Source organism: Neospora caninum, chromosome IX, assembly GCF_000208865.1.
Source record: "Neospora caninum Liverpool complete genome, chromosome IX".
Classification (NCBI taxonomy): domain Eukaryota; phylum Apicomplexa; class Conoidasida; order Eucoccidiorida; family Sarcocystidae; genus Neospora; species Neospora caninum.
Genome location: NC_018390.1, coordinates 5,244,666 through 5,271,510, shown reverse-complemented (window position 1 = coordinate 5,271,510; position 26,845 = coordinate 5,244,666). Strand labels below are relative to the sequence as shown.

Sequence of the window (26,845 nt, the reverse complement as noted above, 5' to 3'; positions counted from 1 at the left end):
GCCGGATGCGCCCCATGCACACAGAAGAGAATGGGGAAGAAAAGCCTCCGCGTACACGAGAAAAGACATGGCGGCGATTCTGCGCGTGTCAACGCTCCGCATCCGCTGCTCCGGCACCACAGCTGCCTCGAGCAGGGAGGGGGGGGGGAGGGGGAGGACGACGAGGTGTATGTACACTGTACAGAGGATTTGGGATCTGTGTGTCTCTCGAAACGCATGTTCTCGCCAGAGGAGACACACCTGAACATCACAACAATTCTTTCTCCGTGACAAAAAAGTTAACGCCCTCAAAGTGTACATACAGCCCACGGCCTCGCCCAGTAGAGGCGGAGAGGTCGGAGCCGAAGCTTCCGTCTGTAACATAGGCTCGGCGTCTCCCGCAGCTCACGCACAGATGAAGGACGAGGCGAGAGGGGCAGAAAAGGGAATGCATAATGCGTTTGAGGAGAAATGAAGACAAGACACACAAACAGATGCATAGTTTCAACCGCCTGAACGCTCCACCAGGAACCTCTCCGCAGAATCCGTCTTCTTCGCGGTGACAAACGCCTTCGCGCTCTTTCCTCTCATTAGTTTGCTGGTCAAGCAAAACAGAACAAGTCCTTCTCTCCGCCCTTGTCTTCAAGCTGGTCCGTTCCAAAGACCCGCAGTCCCATACTATCTTTCTTCTTTTCGTGTCATTGCTGTGGTCAACTGTGTCTCGACCCCCGAGAAACACAGCAAGCAACCGTCTCTCCTTTTACTGCTCGCCACTCAGTAGCTAGATGTGGGACCGAGACAGAGACACACAGAGACAGACAGCCTGAAGGAGACCCACACTGCGTGTGCCTCTAGACAGAAGGCGCGCGGCCTCATTCCGCTGAGGTTTTCCTCAAACCATACTCCTCGGGTCGCTCCACATACGCTGCGAAGGCAACACACACGGCGGAACGCACGAGAGATATGGAGACAAAAGGGGTGCGGAAAGAGACTGCGCAGTGGGAGTTACAGCACAGACAACGGAGACTCAAGCGACGCGAGAGACAATCACGCGCCGACGGTAGAGAGAGGAAAGAAAAACGCGAGGGAAGAAAACGAAACCTGGACGCGCAACAGGGTTTTCGCCTACCTGTAGCAGAGGCAAGGGCGTCCTCCTTGGACATGTTTTGGCTCAGATATTCGTCGTAGAAGTACTGCAAAAGACAAGACAAAACCCACAGTTTTTTCCAGCGTCAGAAAACACAAAAACAATCGAGTCCTCCAGGCAGCCACACACGTGGTGTCTCTTCTCATGTCCGCTCGCTTCGTCGCTGGAGACTCGCGAGCTCTGTGTCGGGGATGCAAGCTGCATAAGCGATACAGACTCTCTCCCTTCTCTTTTGGAGCCTGCTTCCCCCGCCGCTCACTGCCCCCTTTTCTGTTTGCCCTCAACCGTCTCCTTTTCCTAAATCGGTCGTCTCTCTGCTCGTCCTCAACACGTGTGGTTCTTTGCTCTCCCCTCCCGCGTTCACCTTCTCTCACCTCGATCAACTCCTTCTTACACCAGCCTTCCATGTACGACTCAGCGTTGAGGAATTCCTGTGTTTGCGTTTTGAAGTAGCCGTCCAGCGCTCGCTGCTGAGAGGCCGACCGCTTGACGGGTTCGCGCGCTTCCTCCTCACCCGTCCTCCGTTGCTCCTCGCCCTGGTTCGTCTTCCGCTCCCCGCGGGCTTCCGCGGCTCTGCGGTCGCGCCGCTCCTCGTGGTCTGGATGTCTCCGACCCTCCGGCTCGCGGGCATCCTGTCTCCGCGCCCCCTTGGACTCCACGGGCCCCTGACGGTCGTCGTACGGGCGCGCGCTCGGGCGCCGGGGCACCCAGCCGAGCGCGACAGCCTCGCGCATGTAGGCCGGCTTCAGGTGCAAGGAGTGCTGGTCGAACTTGAACAAGTCTCTCTGCGACGGATGCAACAGGGGACACCTCGACGCGCCGCCAGGACACCGTCTGCCCAGAAGGTAGTCTCGGCACGCGCGCGGCGGCGAGTCCTCTGGGCCCGGCACCGGGGGGTGGCCGCGCCCGTGTGCGAAACTGTCTCCTGGACCCTCAAAACGGTCGCCTCGGACTCCCTCGCCCACGTGTCTCCTCGCGTCCGGCTCCGCGCGACGCCGCTCCTCGTAGTGTCGCGACAGCTCCACCCGCGGGCCCTGCGGCCCAGGCATGAAGGCCCCGGACCCAACGCTCGGCCGCGCGTCCACCTCGCTGTCGGCATCTCTGCGGCCCGCGCCGATCGACCCTCGCTCCGCTGGGGCTCCAGAGCCCCCCCGCGGTCGCAGAATCGCGATCGGCTGGGAAGGGGGACACGTGGGCGGGGCCAGCACGACGGGGCCCGGAGACGGCGCGTGACGCGCAGCCCGCAGCGGCTGCTCCTGCGAGGCTTCGCGTTGGCGGCGCGTCCGGAGAACCACCGGCTGCACGCCGCTGGTCGAGGCGCCTCTCGCCTCGAACCCTGCTTCCTCGCGCCGACTCCCCGATCTGGAGTCCAACGCGGGGTCGTGCAGTCCCTGGCCCCGAGAGACGCCTGGCTTGCGCCCCCCTTCGACCCGAGGCCCGCGGCCAAAGTCGTCGCTGGGGCCCCGCGGGCCGCGCGACCCGAACGGCGACCGACTCCGGCGGAGCCCCTTCGGGCCCGGAGACAGGGCCCCGCGCCGGCGCCCGCGGGCCTCAGGCGACAGAGACCGACTCGAGTAGGGCGACCTGCGGCGCGACGGAGACCGCGAGCAGGAGAACGACCGCCGGCGCACAGGTCGGCGTCGCTCGCTGCGGCTCCAACTTCTGCTCCAGCTGCCGCTCCACATCTCGCGACACTCCGTCGAGCTCCTGCTCCAGGCCCGCGAGTCGCGGCGGTCGAAGCTCCTTCGGCGGCTCCACTTGCGCCCCGGAGACATGGAGACACTTCGCCGCGTGCGCGTTTGCCTGCTCGGCCCCACAGCGCGGGCCTTCCGCGCGTCTGGGCTCCGATCGCGCCGGCCTCCCGCCGACTCCGCGTACCTTCTGGGGCGCCGCGAGTCCGGAGACCGCCAGCTTCGACTTCGGCTCGCCTGCGACCGCGACACCTCCCGACGCGGGCTCAGCGCGCGCCGCTTTCGCGCGGCCAGCCCAGACGAGGCCCCGGAGAGCGAGTCTCCGCGGCTCGGACTGCGCCAGGCCCTGCGCCGAGGCGACAGACTGCGCACCGGCTCCACAGCCGCAGCCCCACGAGCTCTCGCGTCGCCTCGGCGGGCGCGACTATCAATCGACTCACGGGCCCCACGGCGCCGCTCCCGCGAGAGACTCAAACTCTGTCTCCTGTCTCTCTTCTCGCGACGGGGCGAGTCCGCGCCGTCGCCGCGGCGCCTCACGCGCGACTCCAGAGATGACCCCCGAGACCGCGACCCGCCGGCCGCGCCTCTTGGAGACACCCGCGGTGCACGCGCGGCGGGCTCGGGCCTGCCTTCCCCGTTTCGCTCCTCCCGAGGCCCGGACGGGCTCCTGCCCCGCTTTCTTGTCTTTTGGGCTCCATCCTCTCCCCGACTCTTCGCGTCCACGGATCCTGGGACGGTCCCCGCAAGAATGACAACGCGGGCCGAGGGCGAAGCGCGGTCTCCGTCTCCACGGCGCGAAGCGTCCTCTCGTCGCGCGCCTTGGGCCCTGCTTCCTCTCTCCGGTGCTCGTCCTCGACGCCCGTCCGGCGACGCGGCTCCGTTCGCGGTCTCCTCCCCCGAAAGCCTGTCTCTTCCGCCACGTCCGCGGCTGGTCCCATCGGCGCCGGAAGCCGCTGCTGGGGCTCCACGCGGGGACACCTGGCCCTTGCTTCCGCCGGCCACGCCTGAGTCATCGGGGCGCAGTGCTTCTCGTCCGGTCCCTGCGCGGGGCGACAAGCGGTTGCTTCGCTCCTCGCCTGGCCCGCCGCGACGCGCCGCTTCTCGACCTCCATCCTTCTCGCTGCTGCTCGGATTCGCCCGTCTTCTCGGGCTCCTGTCGCTCTCGTCCTCGTGTCTCCCACTGACGCCGGCCCTCGCGCCCCCCCCGCGCTCGCCCTGCTTCACCTCGGCCTCGCGTCTCGTCTGCCTGTGTCCTTCCGAGGGGCTCCGCGCGTCTCGCGCAGCACGCAGCTGCGTCTCTCTGTCTCGGTTCCCCTCAGCCGCCCGAGTCGCGCCAGGGCTCTCGCCTCTCGCGGGCGCAGGCTCCTCTCGCGTAGGCGCCGGCAACACGAGGACTGAGTGCCCCGAGGTCGTCCCGAAGCGTTTCGGCCCGTCTCCCGTCGCGGCGGGAAACGGAGACCCCTCAGCTCTGCGGAGTTCCCTCGGGGAGTCTCCTCCCCTCTCGCGTCTCGACGGAGACACACCCTCGCCGGATCGCACGGCGCGCCCCGAAGAGTTTGCCCGCGGCTCTTCGCTGTCTCTCTTCCCTCGGCTCGCGGCAATCGCGGCAACGGGAGACCGCCCTGCGCCTCGCCTGCCGCGCGGGCCTTCCAGGCCGCTCGCCCCTGGACCGGCCCTCTCACGGGCCTCGCCGCGCCCGCCTGGCTGCTCCGCGTCTCGACACGCGACGGTCCGCGCTCCCGAGCCTCGCACTCGACCAGCGCCGGGAACGCCCCGTTCGCCTCTCGCGCTCACTTGGCGGCTGGTCGCAGGCCGTGAAGAAGGGAAGGCTAGAGAGGCAGAAGACAGCGCGGCTGCCTTCGCTGCAGTCTGTAGAGTCACGCGCGCGGCTCGCGTCTCAGCTTCTCGAGTGCGTCTCCTGTCTCTCTCCGCCATCAGCTTTCCGCTGGCTCTCTCCCCTGGACTATGCTCCTCTGCTTGCAGTGCATGCGCCTCGGATCGTCCGTCCTCTTCTCCCGACCCAATCGCCTCTCCATCCTCTTCGAGTGGAATTCGTGCTCCAGCTTGCTGGCGCGCCTGGATCGATTCTGTGTCAGACCCGCCGGTGAGGACGACTTTCCGCGGGCCGTCGCTCTGGCCTTGCGCCGACGCCTGCCAGGGCTCGTCGGGCTCTTCGCCGACCTCGTCGCGCCCCACGAGCTTCACGCGCTGGCTGCCTACCGCGGGGGAGAGGCGGGCGCGCGAGCCGGTTGCCCAGACGAGGCCGTTGGAGACAGGTGTCTCCGCGGCCTTCACGGGATTCCGGGACGAGTACGGCGGGCCCTTGCGGCCCGAGCCGTCTTCGTCGTCTTCCGTGATCAGGCCTTCTTCGACGCTCGTTCGCCGAGAGGTCTCGCGAGAGACTGAGCTCGCGGCCCGCGCCGAGACGACCCTCTCTCCCGCCGCGCCTTCTCCCGTCCGCGCTGCACAGACACCCGCGGAGACACTGCCCGCCTCCGCCTTCCCCGCTAGGCGCCCCGGCGCGGAGTCTCCGACGACGACGCGCGCGCCCCCGCTGGCCTCGTTCTTCTCAAGGCCCGAGTCGCCACGCGTCGCCATCGCCTGGCGAAACAGCCGCCCTGCGCCGCTCTTCGCGGAGATTGTGGAGACAATGGAGACACCGGGATTCTCCGCGGGCTTCAAGGAGACACTGCGGCCGAGGGCGCCGGGCGCGCCGGCTCGGAGCAGCGTGGGCCCCGGCTTCTTTGCGCCGACGCGCGCGGCCTCCGAGAGCACGGTGCGGCTGTTTTTTTTCTCGCGCGTGGCGCTCGCTTCTTCGCGAATCATCGCCTCCAGAGACATCCCGAGGAGGCGGGCCTTTCGCGCCTCCACAGTCTCGGAGACAGCAGCTGCAGCTAGGGGCTGGGCAGAGCCTGCGTTTGGATCCTCCGAGCTCGCGGGGTGCGCCGCCGGAGAGGAGGAAACGACGACTCTGCGAGGGCCCGAGTCGACGCGCTCGCGCAGCAGGACGCGTTGTTTCTGGGACGACGAGGCGCCCCGGGCAACCGGCGCGAGGACGGCGCGCGCCCCGCCGCGCTTGGCGCGAGAGGCCAGCAGAGTCACGGTCGCGGCCCGCGCCCCGCGCCCCGCGCTGGGAGCCGAGGGCGTCCGTTTCTTCATCGGAGAGACAATCTGGGCGACGCACCGGCTTGGCGCGCGAGACACACGGGCGGGGAGAGAGCACGCGTCCGAGGCGTGTCCGCGGGAAAAAGCGAGAATGTGGCGCGAGGAAGGCCGCACGGAAGAGAGGCGCCGCCGCGCCAAACGCAGAGGGATAAGAAGGCAGCGCCAAGAGAAGAGGAGAGACTCGGGAAGAAAAGAGGAGAGACCCGGGAAGAAAGAGTCGACACCGAGGTACTCTTTTTTCGCACGCGTCACGCAGAGAGAGGGCCAGCGCGAAAGAAAAGGCGAGAGAAAAAGCGAGAAAGAGGAGAAGCGAGAGACGGACGTGTGGAGAAGGAAGAAGGGATTGCACGGATCGACCAAGGTCCGAGAGGCGAGAAACAGAAGCGCGCCTGAGAGAGCCGGGGAGAAAAGAAGCAAACAAAAAGGGAGAGACGCCACCTGAGAATTGTCGACAGAGAGAACCCAGCACGCGGCGCAGTCGTCTCGCACAGAGATGCTCAGTCTGAGGAAAGAAAAAAAAAGATCTTTGAAAGGCGTTTCCAGAAAAGGAAAACGAGAGTGGAGTCTCCACACGATTCCCAGACACAGAAGGTCTCGGCGCAGCGTGTGAAAACTCCCGCGTCCCGTCAAAAACCGCGAGAAGACGCGCGTGGGCCCCGCAGCTGCGTTCGCACAGAAGGGGGCAGAGGCGGTATTTTTCTCCGGCCACACACTGCAAGCTGCGTTTTTTTGAATTCGCGTCGCAAGGCGCGGCGAAAGACTCGGAGACAAAGATAAGTGCAAGAAACAGAGAGAAGGAGAGAAAAAAAGAGATCAAAGAGAGAGGGTGAACACGGTGTGCTGGCCCTCTCCTCTCGCGGGATTCCCGCGTGAGAAAGAGAGAGAGCCGGTCGCAACTGTCAGCCTGGAACTGATAAAAACGCACAAAGGGAAAAGACACAAAGAGGTGGAGAGACACAAGCAAAAGTAAGTTCTTCGAGAGGTTCTTGCGGAGGTTGTGTGTCGCGACGAAGACTGGTATTTCTCTGCACACGCTTCTTTGTGGGTTCCCAGCCCGCAGCTTGCCAGCGCAGACACTCGGTCGCCAAACCGCGAATGCTCGACTGTCCCATCGGTAAACTGGCCGGCGAGCAGGTTAACCGATGAGTCTCTCTCGGAACGCCGTCGAACCGAGGCTCCACAGAAAAGAAAAAGCGACTGTCTGAGGAGAGACAAGCGTCTGACTTCCAGGGACTTCCTGGGCGTCAATGCGACACCGTCCACTCCCCCTTCCTCTGCGGCCACATGATAACGATCACACAACTTCATTTCCGGCATCTCTGCTTCTCTCTTCTTCCCGTCTCTGTCTCTCTCTTCTTCCCGTCTCTGTCTCTCCCTTCTTCCTGTGTCTGTCTCTCTCTTCTTCCCCTCTCTGTCTCTCTCTTCTTCCCCTCTCTGTCTCTCTCTTCTTCCTTTCTCTGTCTCTCTCTTCTTCCTTTCCCTGTCTCTCTCTTCTTCCTTTCCCTGTCTCTCTCTTCTTCCTTTCCCTGTCTCTCTCTTGCTTCCTTCTCTGTCTCTCTCTTCCTCCCTTCTCTGTCTCTCTCTTCCTCCCTTCTCTGTCTCAGCGTCTCAGGGAAATCTCTGCAACTTGTCTCGACTTTGTAGAATTGCCTGTCCAGGCGACACGCATCTGCATCGAAAGAGTTTCTCACGGGAGCGGCGCAAAGAGGCCTTCCCCTTTCCTCCCGCCGCGCGGGCACGCGCACAACACCCTTCCGAAGCCCAGTTGAAGTCTCTCTTTGCAGTCCACAGAGGCTGACACAGGAACGAGGGTTGTTCATTGACACTAGCTACTGCCAGTACCCCGGTTGTTTCTTATCAGCCGGAATATATGCATGCAGCCGAAGCAGGCAAGCGGTCGGTTTGCGGAAAGGCAAAGTGTCTTTCCTCCGAAAGAGAAGTTTGAAAGCAGAAGGCGCTGTTCACGGGAGTTCTCGCGCTCGGCAGAAGAGCCAGAGGCGAGAATCTGTTTCGGCGCCTTGCGCTGCGTTTACCCGGCAAAAGATGCACCGTAGAACCGATGACACGTGCCTTCGAAGAGAGAACCTGAGCAGTTCTGGCTTCTCTAGACCCTCTGATGCCTGTGTAGACTTCTCGGGGCTCTACGCTGTTCTTCTACCCGCAAACTCGCGACGCCGTGTTGCCCGTGCTGTTCGACGCGCCACATGTGTACCGACCCTCCAAGCTTCTCTCTGTCTGCGCGCGCTTGCCCCTGCAGTCTCCGAGTTCTCGCGCCCTATCTCCTTTTCTTTCCCGTGACTGACCCATCGGGCAGACGCAGCAAACTTTCGTGAGTGTTCAACAGCGCCAAGCGGCTTCCGCAACGGGGTGACTGCCGTCAGACGTGTTGACGGCACTCACAGACGACGCACGAGCGCTCAAAAACGCCATCTCTCCCCTCTCGAGCAGCTGCTGGGTCTGTGCCTCCGAAAGCGAAAGGGAGAAAGATCTCTCTGCCTCGGACTCGCGAGATAAGCAGATTCGCTCGACAGGCGTTTCTCCGTCGCGCTGTCTTTGCGGGGGATCAGAGACAAGCTCTTTAAAACCACGAGAACGGTCTTTCCATTTCGGGGGCGGGGGATCTTGTTCTCTTTTGAGACGAGATTCATGTTTTCGAGCTCGAGGCGAGACCCGCAAAAAGGGACGTTCGAACTGCACGCTGAGTCGTCGCGACTGGCAGCGGGCATGCCTTCAGGCTTCCACTGCCTCCCCGTTCCGTGTTCAAAGGAGCGAGGCGTGTCAGGAGAGACAGAGCACTTTTCGGTACAAATCGAAAAAAGTGAACCAAACACAGAGACATCCAGTTCATCCTCCTGAGACACATATTTCCCGAGAAGACCAGGCTCACACGCTGGTCCCTCCTGTTCGTCCCTTTCCGCGCACGTCGATATACACCCCCGAGCGCCTTCTCTCTCTGCTTGTGTCTCTCTCGCGCCTCTCGGTCGCTCTTGTGTCTCGGCCTGGCATTTCCGGGTTCTGTTTCTCCGCGACAAAAAACAGCTGAATCGACTTTGATCCGGAGACGGCGACGTCTCCACTCTACGCAGTTCTTCGAACCGGCCTGCTGGCGCGGGTCTCTCTGTGCGCCGCTTCTCGTTGCTCTTCCGAGCGCGAACAGCCTCCAGCCGCACAGAGCACTGGACCAGAGCGAGAGCGAGCGCACCTACTGCCACATGTGTCGCGTGGAGAATTCGGGAAGCAGGTCAAAGTGGCATGTGCCTGAGGAGAAACAGCCAAGGCACACAAGCCTGTGTGGAGCCGCGACAGAGAAAGCCGGCGCCCGCGGAAGAAACGCTTCCGCTGGAGAACCCGCGTCAAAAACGCAGACCAGAAAAAGAAGAGACGCGAGCAAACGCGAGACCAGAGAAAGAAAGGCCAACGCGAAAAAAAGGAGGGCACAACCCACACAGGCGCGGAGAGAAAAACGCGGAAAGGAACAGAAAAGAGACAGAACGCGGAGCGCAAGGAACGCGCAATGTGACACAGAGAACGGAGACGGGGGAAGAAAGGGAAGGGAACTGGGAGAAAGACACGGAGAAAGGAAAGAAAGGAAAAGGAACAGAGATCTGGAAAGAGAGAGAACGGAGGGACGGACAGAGGGAAGGACAGAGGGAAGGACAGAGAGGCGGAAACAGGAGACGGCAAAACGCAAGGTTGACCCCCGCAGCGTTGGAGGAAAGAACGGTCTGAAATGCGAAACTCAATTTTTCGAGACGGAAGAAGTACCTTTTTGTCGGTAGTCCTCCCACAACTCTATTTGCTCGATGGGGCACGCCACCTGGGCCCGATAGAATTGGTACCTGAAAACAGACGGAAAACGAACGGAACACACTCCCACCGCTCCACACGAAATTGCACACAAAGCCGTATACACACATACAAAAGCATTCATATATACACACACATATCCTACACACACATCTATCTATCATCTATCTATCTATATCTGTCGATTCATATGAACACATGTGTACACCTACATTGTTCCGGCGACGCAGTGGTTTTACAGAGAGACGCGAAATTATGTCCTTCACACGTTGAACTTAATTTGCATGCGTTGAAGACTGGTTTCCCTTTGCAGAGACACCCCGTCGCCTGGCGAGTCGCGCCCCTCGATCGACCCACGCAGCCTCCGCTCTCATCCCGGTCTCAAGGTCAACTGCGCCTGTTCTTTCTTCCCTTTCCTCTTTCCCTTTCTTACTTGCAGCGGGTATTTTCATCGCCGAGCTCCTTTGCGCATCGAGCAAACATCGCATACCGGAGGCTGCAGGTGTTCATTTGATTGAACTGCATGTTGCGCGGGTCCTGAAAACCAAACGCACTCACCGTGCGAAAAGTCTTGTCATCGCAAGTGCCCCGCTGTCTCCCCGCAGTGCCTCGCATTCTCCACGCAAACATCCGTGTGTGGAAACATACATATATATATATATATATATATATATATATCGTAGGGCGTGTGCCGCAGGTGCGGCTTTGTGTCTGTATTTAGAGAGACGTCGGAATATATAACTGCAGATATCGATATACTCACAGGGGTAGCTGCAATTTGGATGCACGTTATTACGTACCGTTGTCTGTAGGCGTCTAGAACACATGAACACATTACAAAACCTATTCATCGGGGCGCCGACGCACCGGATAGAGGTAGGTTCACGCCATTCGAGAAAGCGGCAAGGACTCGGAGAGACGAAAAAGCCGAGACGTTAAACAGGAAAAGCGTACAGACAGTCAACCGCCCCGTGTCTTTTGTTTCGCATTTGGTCAGTGCATCGCAGCTCTCACACCCCGGCCAATCGTGGCTGGGTTTCTCCTTTCTCTGTCCACCAGACCCTTCCTCGCCGAGAGCGAGCTGACCCCCCAAAACAAAGCTACAAAACATCGAAAGATGCGAATATATATATATATATATATATATCATATATATATATATATGTTACATATATGTATATGTATGTATTTATGTATATATATATATATATATATATATATGCATTGTACATACTGGAAACCTGGTGCCTTCTGGACACATCTTTCCTTAATGACACATGCGTCGTACGAGATGGAGCGTTCACGGAAGAAAGAACCTAACACAGAAAGTAGCAGCTGGAGCTTTCCAGGATGTGCCTCGGGTGGAACAGCGTTTTCTCTCAACGCAGCGTTTTCGCGCGAGTCGAAACGCGGTCTCCCTGCGGACGGGCTGTGCGGCGTTTCTCTGCAGGGTTTTCGCGTCGCGTTCACTTGCCTTCTCTTCGAGAGCAACTTACATCATTATGGGGATTCTGCGAGGTGAGTTCCTCGACACTCCGCTGGAATTTGAGCGCCGGGTTTGCGTTTTGGTCCGTCATGGTTTCGGGCGAACAAGCAAGAAGCTGACGGTCGCACAGCGAGAAAAAGGGAGCGAAGGAATCTCAAGAGAAAAGCACCTCGCGAAATACCTGCAAGATGCAGGCGAAAAGAAATCTGTGGCAACAAAGGACGGCTGTTTCGCTTGGCAGAGGGGAGAGACAACGAGGTGTACATCCACCGCACGAGAAGGGGGTCACACAGTTGCCAGGCGCTTCATAGCGTGGAAAAGCGTGGAAAAGGGTTTTTCTCGCGGCGAAAAGCCAGGTTTTTCGTTGCCGGCTTCGGGACAGAGTGGTATTCTCCCTTTTCGGTTAGTCGGCCTGCTTGCCGAGACCAAGAGAAGTTCGGCGGCGTTCTCCCTATTTAGGACGGCTGTGGTCGCGCGCGGAAAACAGCACTGTTTGCCACATGCAGACTGACGAAATTCAGGGAAATCTGCCCAGCGGTCCCGCGCATTTTCATGCGCCGCTCCGACTCTCAAAGACAAGCATTGCGCTGAAAAGCACCGAGGCTCGTAACCAGAGAGGAAAGGTTCGTGGTCTCGCGTTTCCCGATTTCTGTCTTGCTGCGTTTCACGCTGCCGACGTAGCGCTCCGGTGTATACGCGCCTCTCTGTGACCGCGAGCTGAGGCAGGCGGACCAAGTTGTCGCGGTCTTCCACCGCTTTCCGCTTTCTGTATCCACGTATCGGATTCCTTCCCTGACGCCTTCTTTTTCCCCGTCTTCTCTGCTAACTCCTCGCTGTGTTCCAGGCTCCGCCCCCACGCAGAAGACACTTCGCTTCGTCAACGAAATGCGCAGCTCCCGTCTGTCACCTCTCGATTCCTGCCTTCCCCTGTTTCTCCACATCTCGATCTCCTCTGTTTCTGCCTCTGTCCTCTAGTCGCCACAGCGTCTTGTCCGGCACTGCGTCGACTGACCGTGTTTACGGTGTCTGCATTCCTCGTTCGTCCTCACTCGCGCGATCCCGACGCCACTCTGCTGTCCCGGGCTGTCTCAGCGCAAAAACTCTCTCGGACACCCTTTCTCACTCGGACGCGGCGCCTCTTCCGTCGCTTTTCCTCACACAGGATTTGTCAACTCTCTCGCGGCGTATCTCGTTCGGCCTTTCGCGCCTTGACGGCAAGGTCTCCGGGATTCTCGAGGCTTCAAGCGGTCTTCCCCTCGTCTCTCTCGTCGTGCACGCTGGCTCTCTTGCTCTCCGTCTGGCGCCCACGTCTCGCGTCTCCACTTCTCCCTTTTCCTTTGTCTTTTCCTCAGTCGTTGTTTCCCTTGCCGCCCTCTGCCTCCGCGCGCGTCGCTGCAGTCTTCCCCGCGGTGCATTCTCTCTCTCGTCCTTTCCTCGCCTGACACACGCACGCACTCTTCCTCGCCTTTCTGCTGTCGTCGCGCGCGGCCTCTCCCCTCTCCTGACCGCACCCAGGTTCGCGAGAAAAAACCGCGCACCCGTTTGGTGTTGTTCTGCATATGCTCCGTGTTGAGGGACAGAAAGTGTCGAAAGAATCCAGTCTCTGGCCCGCCAGCTTCTCAGGAGAAAAGGCGTTTTCACGGAACGTGTGCGCGTCCCAGTGTCTCCCCTCTCTCCCACTGCGCTCTATCCAGGGGGCCCTCTTCACAGGAAAAAGAGCCGTGGGCCCCGGTGTACGTCCACCCCGCGAGGGACACAGCTGTGCACCCCGCCTGGGTTCTCCGTGCTTCGTGGACGGTCTTTCTTCGAAGTGTCTCTCTCTTCCCCTCCGGGCCTTTCTTCTCCCTCTTCTTCTCGCAGAGAGGAACGAGAGACACGAAGACGGCCAGAATAAAGAACCTATCCGCGGAGACAGACCGCGGCAGCAGTCGGCGTCTGGTGGTGTTCAGAGAGGAGTCTGCGACACGCGCGGTGAAAGGAAAGCGGAAGAAAGAGGAAGGAGAGAAAGAAGAAAGTGACATTTCGAGGTTGACAAAATGCCGAAGTACTACTGCGAATACTGCGATATCTACCTCACCCATTCCTCCCCTGCTGGACGGCGACAACATGCCACGGGGCGAAAGCATATCAATCAAAAGATTGAATATTTCCAAAGTAAGTCAGACATCGCACACGGGATATATATATATATATATATATATATTTGCACGCATTGAGGTGTACGTACACAGACTTACATGCGCATATCTGTACACGTGGAAGTGTACGTGAGATCGATATAAATAAATGTATTTAAACGCATAAATGTACATGTGTATATACATGTGTGCGCATACGGACATCTCAAGAGACGAGAAATGTGAGGAGAAAAAGGCGACTCGAGAATTCTGTCTCTTTTCAACAGTTGCGCCCTGGAGCTGTCCCCGCTTTCTTCCATGGAAGGCCCGTTGCGAAGACGTCAGAAACACCCACTGCGTCTGTGCATTTCTAGAAAACGTTTTTTCGCCTCTGATGTGTTTTCTCCGTTCCTTAATCTCCCCGTCCACGGTCTCCTGTTCGTTTTCCCTTTCTCTCCGCGTTCGACGGGTTCTGTTCAACCGTTTTCCGTCCCTTCCTTTTCGCAGTCTCTGGGTTTTTCTCTTGTCTTCTCTCGTTACTCCGCTCGTCTTCTGATTCTCCACCGCGGTTTTTTCTCTTTCCACAGATCTGATTCGCGAGCCCGATTTTATGCCGCCTCAGCAGCTGGATACAAGCGTCATTCAGCGAGCTGGTGAGCCGATCTTCTCTTTTCGTCTCTCTCTTCTCTCTTCTTTTCCATGTCTTCCTTCTCCCTTCTCTCTCTTCTCTCTTTTTTCCCTTATTTTTCAGCTTTTCCTTATCTCTCTTCTCTCTTTTCCCTCTTTTTTTCCTTATTTTTCAGCTTTTCCTTATCTCTCTCTCTTCTCTCTTCTTTTCCTTACCTTTCTTCTCTGTTCTCTCTCTTCTCTCTCCTTTCCCTTATCTTTCTTCTCTCTTCTCTCTTTTTTTCCTTCTCCCACTTCTCTCTTTTTTCCCTTCTCTCTCTTCTCTCTTCTTTTTCTTGTCTTTCTTTGCTTTCTTCTCTCCCGGCTCCGTTTTCTCTCTCGCGTTTTGCCTGCTTCGCCGTGTGTGTTTCCTGTGGCCTCTGTGCCGTTCCGCTCCGTCTTCGCTTCTCTGCATCTGGTGCATGCGCCGCTCTTGTCTCTTTTCCGCGCGCTCTGTTGCAGTCCAAGCTGCGGGGTCCGGGCCTCTTACCATGGGCCCTGGGGGCAGCTCGGGATTCCAGCGCGGCTTCGGCGGGCGCGGAGGCTTCTCCGGCCGAGGCGGCTTCTCCGGCCGAGGCGGAATGGATAGAGGCGGAGGCAGAGGAGGATTCCCTCCCATGGGTAGGCGAAACATCAAAGATCCCCTCCCGACAATATATATATATATATATATATACGCGTAGATAGATGTATGTAGATATGCATAGTATATATATATATATATATATATATATATATGTAGACGCACATACATATGTAGCCATGCGTAGATGTATGTGTCGAAAGGTGATTTACATGTATGTTTGGGTCTCAGAGAGAGACAGAGATATCAAAGACGCGTCGCATGTGGGGGACGTGTGTGCGAGACCTCGCAGATGGGGGCGTGACCTGCGTAGGGCGGACATCGCGTGTGTTGCTCAGGAGGCGTTCGTTTGAGAAGGGTGCATGTGTGCGTCTTTCTGCCGTTTTTTCTTTTTTTTAGGAATGCCGATGGGCCCAGGCGGCGGGCCACCCGGGAGTCGGAGCGGTTCCTTGTTTGGTTCGCACCATCCTCAGGACATTCGCAGCGGCGGGTCCTCGGGCCAGGGCTCCAACCACTTCCAGCGCCCGGGCATGGGCCCCCGCGGCGGCAGCGGGCCCATCCTGCCGGGGCCCGGGGGGCCTGGGGGCCTCGGGCCCATGGGCCCTGGCGGACTCGGGCCCATGGGTCCTGGCGGGCTCGGGCCCATGGGCCCGGGCCTTCGAGGCCCAGGCATGCCGCCGTCGAACCACTTTGGCGGGCCCCCTGGAGGCGACGACTTTCCGGGGCGCCGCGGCATGGGTTTCGATCGCGAGCGGCGGTAAAAAATGAAAGTGGAAGAAAGCCAAGGCGGAATGCGCAATTTTTTTCGCTTTTCTTCCGCGTTCTCACACCTCACCGAGAGTGCCGCACTCGCCCTGAGAAGCAAAAGACCGCAGACACTTCTCTAAACTTCCCGAGACAATCGACTTCCGTCCGCTCTCCCTTGGCTGCTCTCTTGCAAGTGTGTGTGTGTGTGTGTGTGTGGGGTTCTGTGTGCTTCCGTGGCTTGTCTTCTGTCTCCCTCGAGACTTCATACACAACGCTTCAAAGCCAGGCTCGGCCTGCAGCGAGAGCGGGGAAAACCTCGCGTTTTAGCGTTGGCCTACAAACCCAAAAAAATGCAAAAAGCGCTTGGAAGTGGCCCGAAAAAGCGAACGAAAACAGGTTCTACGAGCAGTCTTGCCAAGTCGGACGTCCGATCCCGGAGAGATCCGTGTCGCTTTCTCTCGCTGTTCCGTTCCCTCTTTCGGGCGTTTCCCCTCTTCGCGCTGCCTGGATCCTTTCGCGGCACAGGGTGACACACAGCCAGGAGGGGCTCTGTTCTGGCCTCTCACGTCGGTCGCTCCCCGGCACGCGCCGCAGCTGGCCGAGACGCGAGCGTTTGTTCCACTCTTCCTTTCGCCAAGCGAGAAATTAAAATTCTTCAGAAAGGCGTAACCTCACCCAAAAGAGAGAGGGTTCTCTTGGCAGAGAGAGATGGATGCGAAGAGGCAGAGACCGAGGGCCAGCGGGCTAGGAGCTCCAGTCCTTTGCATGCACAGGCGCGACCGGGAGCGGAACAAAACCACAGACTATCGACACGGACTCTCCAAAAAGACACATACAGGTGCATGCATATAAGATTTATGCACAGGTCTCTCCACATAAACTACATACACGAATACTTAAATATGTAGTCCCACATATGCATCTATACATGTATATATATATATATATATATATATATATGTGTGAACTTCGTTGAGAACGGAGGTCTCGGTTCGAGGGTTTCTTTTTTTCCTGAGAAAGAAACTAGCTTTCTATCTCCTCCATCATTTTCCCGCAAAACAAAAAAGGACACAGCGTACCAGATGCGAGAATTGTGTGTCTCTCCGACACCGCAACGAAAAACGATTTTCAAGTTTCTGGGGGACACGTGCCCCCAATGCGGCACGCGTGTCGACACTCAGTTTCTGTTTTCCTAAAATCAATTCGTTTCGAAGAGAAACCAAGGAGACATTCTACGGATGTTCGCAGCGCCCCTCTACTGTCAGTTGAATCACCCAATGTAACAGAGAACCGAGAAAACATAGCCAACGATGTGTCGTAGAAGACGACTCTTCCTCAACTCTCTGCACTCGGCGAAAAAAAATGAGAAAACGTAAAAGCAATCTGATAATTCCCAAAACCAACAAGCCTCTACACTCTCACGATTGGTTTTGTACAAGATCGGGGAAAAACATTTGTCTTCCTCCTCAGCTGCTTCCCTTGCTTTTCCGTTGCATTCTTCGTTCCTTCATTTATTGTGTGTCGTTCCGACGCTTGAGAGGGAGAGGTGAGGAATTCCCGAGTTCCTCTCTTGAGACAGAAATATCAAGCGCCCTCACACTTTGCTTTCGAAAGTCAGGACTGCGAATGTTTTCTTTTTGCTGCTTGCGTCGGAGGCTAGCTCTCCGCTTCTTCTGCCTCCTTGCAGCTAGTGGTGAAACAGATCAGATAGAAAGGAAAGAACAGGAAAAAGGCAAAGGAAACGCCACAGACGAGAAAAACGAACGGACGCGAGTCAAAACGCAACACACACGGGAGAGACAGAGTAAAGAGCGCGACGAGAGAGAAGCAGTGCGGCTAAGCGTCTCCGTTTTTACTTTGCGGCAATCTTGGGTTTCACGAGCCCGGGCTTTGCTGGGAAGAAAGCACAAGAAACAGAAGGTGCACAGAATGGTAAGAGCAAAGCGTCGCCTTTCTTGAGAAGAGTCACGGCCGCAAGATGTCCTTCAGCTCCGCTTCACCTTTGACACTGGCTTCCTCCCCCCGGTGAGCCGAAGCACGCGTTTCGGCCTTGGTCCGCTTCTTCCCCTCCCCGTGTTCGTCTGTTCTTCTTCTCGCTCTTCTCTGCGAATTCACTCCATAATTTTCTCTCAACACCTAACTCAAGGCACCCTTTGTTACTGTGGAAACGCTGTGTGTTCGCCTGTCTCTGATTTGACGTCACGAGACGCCTTCCCTATCCCTTCCCTGCTTCACCCTCAAGTCTCCCGTCCCTCCTCTAACGCACCCTCACCTCTCTTGTCCACATGCATCTTTTCCTGCCCTCTTTCTCTTCTTAAAACATATGCATGCCTGTCCGACCTCGTCAACGCTGCTCACCTGCCTTCGCATCAACTTTCGCAGCCCCCGGCGCGCCTGGCTTCGGCCCCGGCGGCTTCACCGCCGTCGGCTTTGCCGCGCCAGGTTTAACTGGCGTCAATCCAGGCTTAACTGGCGTCAATCCAGGCTTAACTGGAGTCAATCCAGGCTTAACTGGAGTAATTCCCGACTTTGCCGGGGTAAGTACCGGCTTAACTGGAGTCAATCCAGGCTTAACTGGAGTAATTCCCGACTTTGCCGGGGTAAGTACCGGCTTAACTGGAGTCAATCCAGGCTTAACTGGAGTAATTCCAGACTTTGCCGGGGTAAGTACCGGCTTAACTGGAGTCAATCCAGGCTTAACTGGAGTAATTCCCGACTTTGCCGGGGTAAGTACCGGCTTAACTGGAGTCAATCCAGGCTTAACTGGAGTAATTCCCGACTTTGCCGGGGTAAGTGCCGGCTTAACTGGGGTCAATCCAGGCTTAACTGGAGTAATTCCCGATTTTGCCGGGGTAAGCACCGGCTTCGTTGCAGCTCCTCCCGGTTTCGGAGGAGTCACAACTCCCGGCTTGGCCGGCTGCGGCGGCGCGGGTGCGCTCGGCTTAACAGCGGGGGGACTTGTGTCACCCTTTCCTGCTGGAGGAAGGCCCGGTTTCGCCCCTAATTCCGGCTTCTTGATCGCGCCTCCTGGCTTCGGCAAATCTGGTTTCTTCACCGCTGCCCCTGGCCCTGTGGGGCTTCCGAGCGTCTTGGCGCCCGCCGCCTCGGGGGACTTTGTCCCCACTGCGTCTTTCTTCGCCGCCTCTGCGCCTCCAGGTTTCGGCGCCAGAGCGGGTTTCTTGATTTCCATCGGCTTCTTCGCCCCGTCACTGCCCGGCTTCGCCTCCGTCGCTTCTTCCTTCTTCACTTCTACCTTCCCAGGAACCGACAGATCCAACTTTTTGATCGGAGGCGACGGCGGACCCGGGGCCGATTTCGCTTCTGCTGGCTTCGCCCCGCCGGGGCTTCCCAGACTCGCTCCGCCAGGTTTCGGCAAATCCGGCTTCTTCACCGCCAACTTGGCCAGCTCTGGTTTCTTAATCGCTCCTGCCGGCGTCGCCTGCTTCGCCTCCTCCTTCGCCTTCTCCTCTGGGAAAGCACACAACGGAGAGTGGAAGAGGGCGAAGGAATGAAGAGCGCGGGAAAGGACACGGCGATAACGACAGGAGCGAGGCTTGTGAAGAGAGAGGCGAGACATCCACGCGCGTCCTCACGCGAGAAAAGGAGACAAAATACCCTGCTGGGAGGCACTCCTGTTGTCGAGGGACTCCCACGGAACAGAGAGAAAAGAGGAGAGAGAAAAATGAGTGCAAAACCTGTCTGCGTATGCGCAAAAAACCCGTCCCTCGACCTACCGCCGCCGCTCTTGTTCGCTGGGGCCGCGCCTCCGGCATCCTTCGCGGCGCCTCCAGCTTCACATGGCAACGGTGCATTCCTGCGAAAAAAGAGAAAGTAAAAAATAAAAAAAATCGAAGGAACAAGGAAACCAGGAGCGGTTTTCTGAAGAGTATCTCCACCTCCACGGAGGCTTCGAGAACCAGTAAAGACTGTCATGACGCTTTGCCATTCAAAAGTGTCTTCCGCATGCACATCGACTACACGTCTGTGGAGTCTAGAGGTAGGGGTGTCTAGACAGATCTACACAGAGCAGACACGTGAATCACTCTCCGACACTGATCCTGAATGCACGCATGCGTGATGTACACCATCACCATCAGAACAGCAAGTACAAGAGATGTGTACATAATGATGCACATAAATGCCCTCAACCCTACATATATATATATATATATATGTATATATGCATATATATGTATATATATGTATATATATGAATATATGTATATATATGTATATATATGCATGTATGAATATAAAGTGCGGGTGAGCAAAGTCGACAGTGGAGCTGAGAGAAAAGGCAGAACGGGTCATACGAAGGGGAGCGCGATCAAGAAGAGAGCTTACAAGGGCAATGGCGTCACCGTGCAAATGAGTTTTCCTGAGAAAGAAAACAAACACTTTGTCAACAACCTAGGCCGCGGGGCAACACGCGGACACTCCAGCATGGCTCAGAGCACGACTGCGAAGACGCATGCAGACCCATGTGCATTTGAAGTTTAGGCTTTAGGCCTGGAGACGCTTCCGCCAGAGATGGGCGTCTCTTTTCACGGATCACTCGCAGGTGAAAACGCCCTCACCCAGGCAAGAGAAACTGTGCCATGGACGGCGGGATGGAGCATGCATTGGCTTTTGTCTTCACAAGACAAACCAGAAAAAGGTTGACCTGCGAATCTTGCAACAGATGTTTTCTGGAAACAAACGTCTCCACGTGTCTCCGCCCCCGCCTGCTTACCAAATGCCTTTCCACTGCTATCTTTAACTTCCCTGAGAGAAACAAAAAATGCGGGTAACGCGAAAAACGTTGCCTTTTCTGATCTCGGAAATGCGATTTTGCTTCTCCCTTTTTCGTTCGGGTCTCGCATTCAGGTGCGTACAGGGCATTTTCTCTCGCGTTCACACTGGGCACGCGCACAGCGAAAGCGCAGGCCGACGTGTGGGGCCAGGAGAACGTGAAAGTGGGACGGAAGAAGGCAGTGGAAAGGGAACCAGTGAAAAACAGACGCAAAGCGCCAAAGGGTAGACGCTCCTCGAGAACGCTGCCTGCTTCTCGAGAGGGAGTTGCGTCTCGCCGAGGGATCCGTTGTTTTTTGTCTGGACCAGGAAGAAGCCCAAACAAAACGCCCCGAAAAGGGAGACAAACCCCGTCGCTCTCAGGGTGAGAGCGACAGAACTCTCGCGAGGGACGAAGCGGCGAAACGAAAAAAGAAGCGAGAAAGGAGCGCATCTTCGTGGATGTAGAGAAAGAAACGATCGAAGATGAAAGGGGAAGGGGCAAGAGACACAACAGGCGAACCGAAAAAAAGAAGCTCACCAGACGGCATCCTCTGTTGCCAAGTCCTTGTCGCTGAACGGTTTGTCTGCGCGCCCGAGAGCCGCAAACTGAAAGGCAACGGAATCAAAGAAAGCCAAGAACAGGAACGTAGACCTTTACGAAAATTCGCACAGCACATGCATACGAAGGGAACCCAATTTCTTAGCCGGCCTCACAAAAAAAGATCCGACCCACATTACAGTTCTTTATCTTCATGCTTTCACGCAAGCTCAAAATCTTTCGCTGACCAAAAACGCCGAACGACAAAGCATCAACATGCCTACACCTACAGATCCACCTTCATTCTCCTTATATATATATGTAGATGCATGGTGAGTGACTTGCCGCAAGAGTACAGCTATGCGTTTCACTCTGAAGCGTTAGATGCAACTATCTGGTTTGTCGTGGAGACATCAACACGTAACTTCCTCTACATGCATGCATGCATGCATGCATGCATGCAATTCTCCTTCACCAGCAGTTTTGTCGGAGAGTGGAAGCTGTGGATGCTGGTAAGTGCCTCTACACGTCTTCGGCATACGCCTTATCTCTGGACCCCCCCCCCCACGGGTATTTCCTAAGACTTCAAAAACGGTTGTGGACGCACAGGGACAGTGTGTATAAATATTTATCGTCTACATCTACACTTCCGTAAGAGATGCACATCCACATAGATAGATCGATAAGAGGCAGGTCGATCGAGAGCTGGAAACGTGCGTGATAGACTGGGGTGTCTCGTGGGACGCCACAGCACACAGAAAGAAGGCATCGTTTCGGGTTCTTACTGCTTTGTTGTCATATACGTCAATCACAAACTTGGGATTTCCGCCTGGCTTCTTCGGTGGAATGGTGGGGAATTCGACGAGAAGGTTGAACGTCGCTTCTTCGTTTCCAGGAGATCCGCCGCACTGACAGACCAAAACACACGTCGTGCAGCGACACTCACGGCGAGACGGGGAAGAGGGAATGCCGCCAGAGCGGAGGAGACAAACAAAGGCGAGAAAACACTCCGAAAAACCGAATTCCCTCTCAGTTGCGAAACGGGAGACTCGTGAAGGGAAAGAGCGGGCGCTCAACTTCGGTCACTGAAGCTGTTTTCACACGCCTGCGCGTTTCCAGGTTTACACACGCACCGTTGCGAACCTACGCAGATGCCATATCCCCACAAACACACACGCAAGATTCGCAAACGCAAAAACATGCATGCGAAAAGAACGGGGACAAATGGAGAGGAAACCACATGCACTTGCCTTGTCGATGAGCATGAAACGACCTTCCTTCTTCTTCGACTCCGTCGCGGATTCGTCGTCCGTTCTGAGCAACAGCCGACAACTCGAAAAGACTCCTTCAATGCACCGGGAACGTTGGCGTCAATTCCATCCATCTTCAACCCAAGCCCTGCCCAGACAATAGGAGCCCTCCTGGTGTATGCCCACGCAAATATATATATATATATATATATATATATATATATATGTATCGATATACACCTAACATACATCTCCACATGCAGATGTAGATATATATATATATATATATATATGCATGAAAATGCAGACATCTACCACCAGATACATAAATACATAGACACACATATATGGATCTATGTAGAGAAGCATGTCGATGTGAGATATCTCTGAAGAAAGGTGTGTGAATGCGTGGAAACGTATCGGCAGTTCGTGCATCGCTGGGAGAGATCTTTCCCTTCGCTCAAGCACGCGAGAAGTGTTTTGGGCTAAGTGAGAGACCCTCCACACAGAGAAGGCGTGTCCTTTGCGATGTGTTCAGCAGCGTTTACCGAACGGCGATGCGGAGACTCTCAACTTTGGAGGAAGGCGGACGCTTGAAGCCTTCCAATCTCCGCACAAACAGAGTGAAGCCTTTGAGGGTAGCCTTCGGGTCCACAGGCTCTCGCTTCGGGGGTCCTGAAGCCGGAGACGCCCCGGTGGACGCCGGCTTCTTCACTGAAAACAGTCAAGACCAAAAGGAAAGGAAACACTCCACAGCGCCGACACCCTCCCCGGCACGAACACCCACGCACACACGTGTATACGTATGCCTGTAAGCATATACACTAGTATGCCAATAGTTATGCTCTCATTTGCACACGTCTATACATCTAATTGCCTACGGCCCTATATAATATATATATATATATATATATATAATATGAATAGAAGTGTCCCTGTGGATCTAGGTGTATGTGCATATATAAGCATAGATGTAGACGCGTGCGTCGCAGGAGTTTGTGCGTTCTTCTTCGGATCTCTCTCTATGCGGATGGAGGGGTAAAGAGAGCAGTCGATCGGGAGATCTTCACTTGGAGCTTCAGGCTGAAAGGTGTGCCTCTGTGCGCACCGGCGGGTTTGGCAGGCTCAGTCTTGGCTTTCGCCGAAGTTTCTCCTCTTTTGGTCGTGGAGCCGATGATGCGTTTCGCCGGAGTAGCTTCTTTCTTTTCTTCGGCTGCTGCTTTTTCAGCTGCCTCGGCGTCGACGATCTTCTGTGTCTCGGCGAGGTTCTTCTGCAGCGTCGTCTGACCAGCCGCTGGATTCAAAAAGAGCGTGTACGGACTCGGTTTAATCCACGGGCCTCCCGCGCCCTCAGAGAGCGGCACGTAGCTCGGCTCAGGAGGCGGCGGCGGCACGCCGGGGGTTTTCTTGCTCTCGCCTAGACGGTAGTAGTACAGAACGCCGTAGAGCTCTGGAGACAGGAGAGACACGGAGAAAACAAGAGACTCGTGAGCATAGCCAAGATCTGTTGAGCCTTTCCAGAAAGCGAAAGCAGAAACAAAAGAGCAAACGAGGAAGATGCGCACAGGTGTGCGGTGTTTCTAGGCAGGCTACAAGGGACAAAAGACATCAAAGACACGCAACAACAAGACAACATAGGCACACGCAACAACAGGGCGTCTCCTGGATCACTTAAACACACACAAATATGTCTAGATACACAGCTTTATACATACATATATATATATACATACATACATATATACGAACACCTTTATGAGTGTATATGTAGGAATGTCTTTTCACAGGCACGTGAGGTCGTTTGCACTGATTGCTGGCGTAGGCAGCCGCGAACTGAGAGACTTAAACGGAAGATCGAAATGCTGAGCATTGAAGTGCACAATGTCTGGCGCGAAGAGATTTCTCTCTCGACAAGGGAAGCTGACGAACCGTGGAGACGAGGGTCCAGAGCCCGGCACGGGTAGAGATAGTCGAGAGCGCACTGAAGGAGTTGCTCGCGTGTCGAGTCTTTAACGGCTGCGAAGCCGCATACACCTGGAGAAAGAAAAGCAAAAGGAGCGGCGACAACGCGGAAGCCCTCACGTCAAAATACACCGTGCTCACGTGCCTAATCAGCATGAAATGAAGGCACTCTGAGAAGGTGCCAGGCGCTTTTCGATTGCTCAGATCACCCACGCACGAGAACAATGCGTGTGAAGGATAGGCAGGGGAGGAGTCACTTGCCATGAGAGGAGCACATTTACAGCCGCACATTCCGTGGTGAAAAGGAAATATCCCAAAATCCTGAGCAAGGCCACAAGCCTTTCGCTCTCTGTATTCGCGTTTCTCCTCTCTACTTGGAACCTCAGAGTTTCCGCTTCCGACTGTCCCCAACAAACCCTCCTGCATTTGAATCTCGCCTGCAAGGCTGAATCAGACTTGGTCGATGACGGAGGCTCGCCCACGCACGGCGCCGCCGCGGAAGCACTCAGGAGAGAGCCAAATCATACGTGCGAATCAACGCACACAGAATAATCAAACATAAAAAAACGATGTCTATAGACACACAACTACATAAATATATATATATATATATATATATATTTGCATAGATATATATGTGTGTAGATCCGTGTGTTTGAGCACGTATAGATCTGTAGAGAGGAGGCGAAAGGCAATCTTGTCGCGAGAACGGGAGAGCAGAAAGAGACAGAAGACATGTTTTTAACTTAACGCGTGCGCCCTGACCTGCGAGAGCCTGGACGAGAGTATCGACTTGGGCATACATGAGGTCGATCCGCTGGAGAGTATCTCGAATCATTTCGGGGTCTCCGCGGAGCTCGTCAAATTTGTTTTGAAGCGATTCGATGTAGTCTGCGCTCTTCAGAAGTTTCTCTTTATGCTCGGCGAGCTCTGAGAGGACAAGACACTCGACGGAGGCGGCGCGCACGTGTCTCGCCACTGGGGCGTCCCATCCACAAGCCCCCATGTGTCTACAGTGGCGCACCGCCCCACTGTGTCTCTCTGGAATTCCTTTTCCGCGGCAGTTAGAAGTCCAAAATCTGGTCTGTGCATGCAGAGGGTCGTGCCGAGTCTGTGTGGATGCTTATCCGTCTGTGTCCAACGCCCGCTGAGTGGAAAAGGGGTTGGAAAGACCGGTGCAAAGGCGGCCGCGATGGTTTTCTGTTGCAAGCGGCGTTCTCCGTTCAGACGAAGCACAGCTGGTTTTCAGCCTCAACGTGCTTTCGCTGAAGGTTCCTCTGAGACGTGGAAGCGTTGTGTGGTGCTCTCGACCGTTTTTGCGTCTCTCTGCACGGCTGATGGCAGTCCGTAGAGCACGTAAACTGCCTCCCATGCGCATGATGGGAGAAGAAGGACGTGGAGGGTTTCCTGGCTGTTTCTTCGGTCTTTTTGAGACGCCTCCGCCCCTTCCCGTCGCTCTTACCTTTCTGGAGCCAGAAACTGTAACGCTCGGTCTTTTCTCGGGCCTTCTTCTCGCGGGTGTACAGAACAAAGTAGTGGCGAGCCTTCTCCTCGAGCTCATCCAGCACTGACAAGGCACAGAGAGGCACCAGAGCAGGGAAGTTACAGCGTTAGAGGAGGCGGGTGTCGAGACGGGAAATACGCTGAGAGTGTGGACGAAGTCTGCGTTTTTCCAGCGGGGCGGTGTTCAGGCGGCATTTCCGCCCCCGAGTCCCGTTCGCGCGGCGGCGAGTGTCGGGTGAGGGAAAGTGAGACACAGCACACTCTGCATGGAAGGTGTACGAAGAACTGGACAATCTTTCGCGAAACCAGTGCGCGAAACCAGCAAGAAAGGGTCAGAGAGGCAGCTGGGGCAGGTGCCGAAACAGAAAAGCCAGGAGGTTCGAAGAAGAGCTGCGGGCGGACTAGGCAGCCGGAGAAAAAAGACTGGAAGGGGTAGAAAAAAAAGGGGGCAGAAGAGTGAAGCGCCAAGGAAACGGAGACGACGCACAGCGTCGCGCGACCTAGTGGCCGAAGACGAAGGCAAAAAAACAAGCGCGTAAGGACTGGACACGGGAGAGTAGCGAGAAAAGAGACAGAAGGCGACACAGAGACAAGGGAGACGGAGAAGCCTGGAAGAGTCGAGAGAGATTCTGCGTCTGAGACAGTGAAGGGTCGACGTGGGACCACCAGGAAAACGAGCCGGACAGGCAGGCAGCGTCTGGGAACTGTGAGGAGACTGTGCTTTATCTCACTTTGTTCAACCACCTGCGGCGGAGGCCGGAGAGTCGGGTTCACCCCGTAGGGCCCCGCTGCTGGCACCGCCATAGAGGGAGAGCTCGGCATCGCCATGTTGGCAGGAAGCAGGCCTGCGATACCCCTCGCCGAGGTCTCAGTCTCTCTCTCTCCTCCTGCCGCCCAGAGGCAGAAATAAGAGTCGAATGAACTGACAAAGACGCAGTCGAGGGCAGCGTGCAGACGAAGCAGGCGATGGAAACGAGAAAAAAGAAAAGCTCCGCGAGACAGGAACAGAGGACGTCTCTCGCGACGCGGAGAATCTTCCCCCCCTCCGCCCCACCACAAAGAGACCGTCTACGAGCCGCAGTCCTCAAGCGGACGTCGCGATGCGACAGTTGAACATGTTTTCGCGCCCACGCCTCAAGATATAAACAGATATGTGTGTGCGAGTGTACCGGCGTGAATACGCGTCCGTGTCGTTTGGTTCGGGTGTATGTATGTATGTATGTATGTACGTATGTATGTATGTATGTATGTATGTATGTATGTATGTATGTATGTATGTATGTACGTATGTACAGAGAAACGGAGGTCGTGGATTCCCGCCGGCTGCCGCGACGCTTCGCCCGGCTGCTCCAGTGGGGAAAGACGGAACTTTCTCAGGAGTCTCGAAAGCCAGGTGGCCGAATCGAGGAACTGGAGAAAGGCTGACAAGAT

General features: G+C 56.3%; 4 protein-coding genes across 4 annotated transcripts; 1 reads left to right on the top strand and 3 right to left on the bottom strand.

Annotated features, from left to right (window-relative positions):
- Window positions 1–851: 851 nt before the first annotated feature.
- On the bottom strand, window positions 852–5,976 carry NCLIV_044610 (conserved hypothetical protein; the record flags this gene model as incomplete). Its single annotated transcript, XM_003881383.1, has 3 exons — window positions 852–904; window positions 1,109–1,172; window positions 1,501–5,976. 3 exons carry the CDS (start codon window positions 5,974–5,976, stop codon window positions 852–854), a joined length of 4,593 nt encoding a protein of 1,530 aa, XP_003881432.1.
- Window positions 5,977–9,184: 3,208 nt separating this feature from the next.
- On the bottom strand, window positions 9,185–11,366 carry NCLIV_044600 (conserved hypothetical protein; the record flags this gene model as incomplete). The annotated part of the gene is made up of 4 exons (XM_003881382.1): window positions 9,185–9,240; window positions 9,748–9,821; window positions 10,223–10,326; window positions 11,286–11,366. 4 exons carry the CDS (start codon window positions 11,364–11,366, stop codon window positions 9,185–9,187), a joined length of 315 nt encoding a protein of 104 aa, XP_003881431.1.
- Window positions 11,367–13,311: 1,945 nt separating this feature from the next.
- On the top strand, window positions 13,312–15,402 carry NCLIV_044590 (putative U1 small nuclear ribonucleoprotein; the record flags this gene model as incomplete). The annotated part of the gene is made up of 4 exons (XM_003881381.1): window positions 13,312–13,429; window positions 13,980–14,045; window positions 14,521–14,679; window positions 15,041–15,402. The coding sequence occupies 4 exons, from the start codon at window positions 13,312–13,314 to the stop codon at window positions 15,400–15,402; spliced, it is 705 nt and encodes a 234-aa protein (XP_003881430.1).
- Window positions 15,403–17,240: 1,838 nt separating this feature from the next.
- NCLIV_044580 (conserved hypothetical protein) lies at window positions 17,241–26,242 on the bottom strand (the record flags this gene model as incomplete). The annotated part of the gene is made up of 14 exons (XM_003881380.1): window positions 17,241–17,281; window positions 17,747–18,856; window positions 19,123–19,202; window positions 19,733–19,766; window positions 20,121–20,152; window positions 20,700–20,767; window positions 21,485–21,607; window positions 21,833–22,013; window positions 22,498–22,663; window positions 23,058–23,399; window positions 23,879–23,983; window positions 24,677–24,841; window positions 25,374–25,478; window positions 26,146–26,242. The coding sequence occupies 14 exons, from the start codon at window positions 26,240–26,242 to the stop codon at window positions 17,241–17,243; spliced, it is 2,649 nt and encodes an 882-aa protein (XP_003881429.1).
- Window positions 26,243–26,845: the final 603 nt, after the last annotated feature.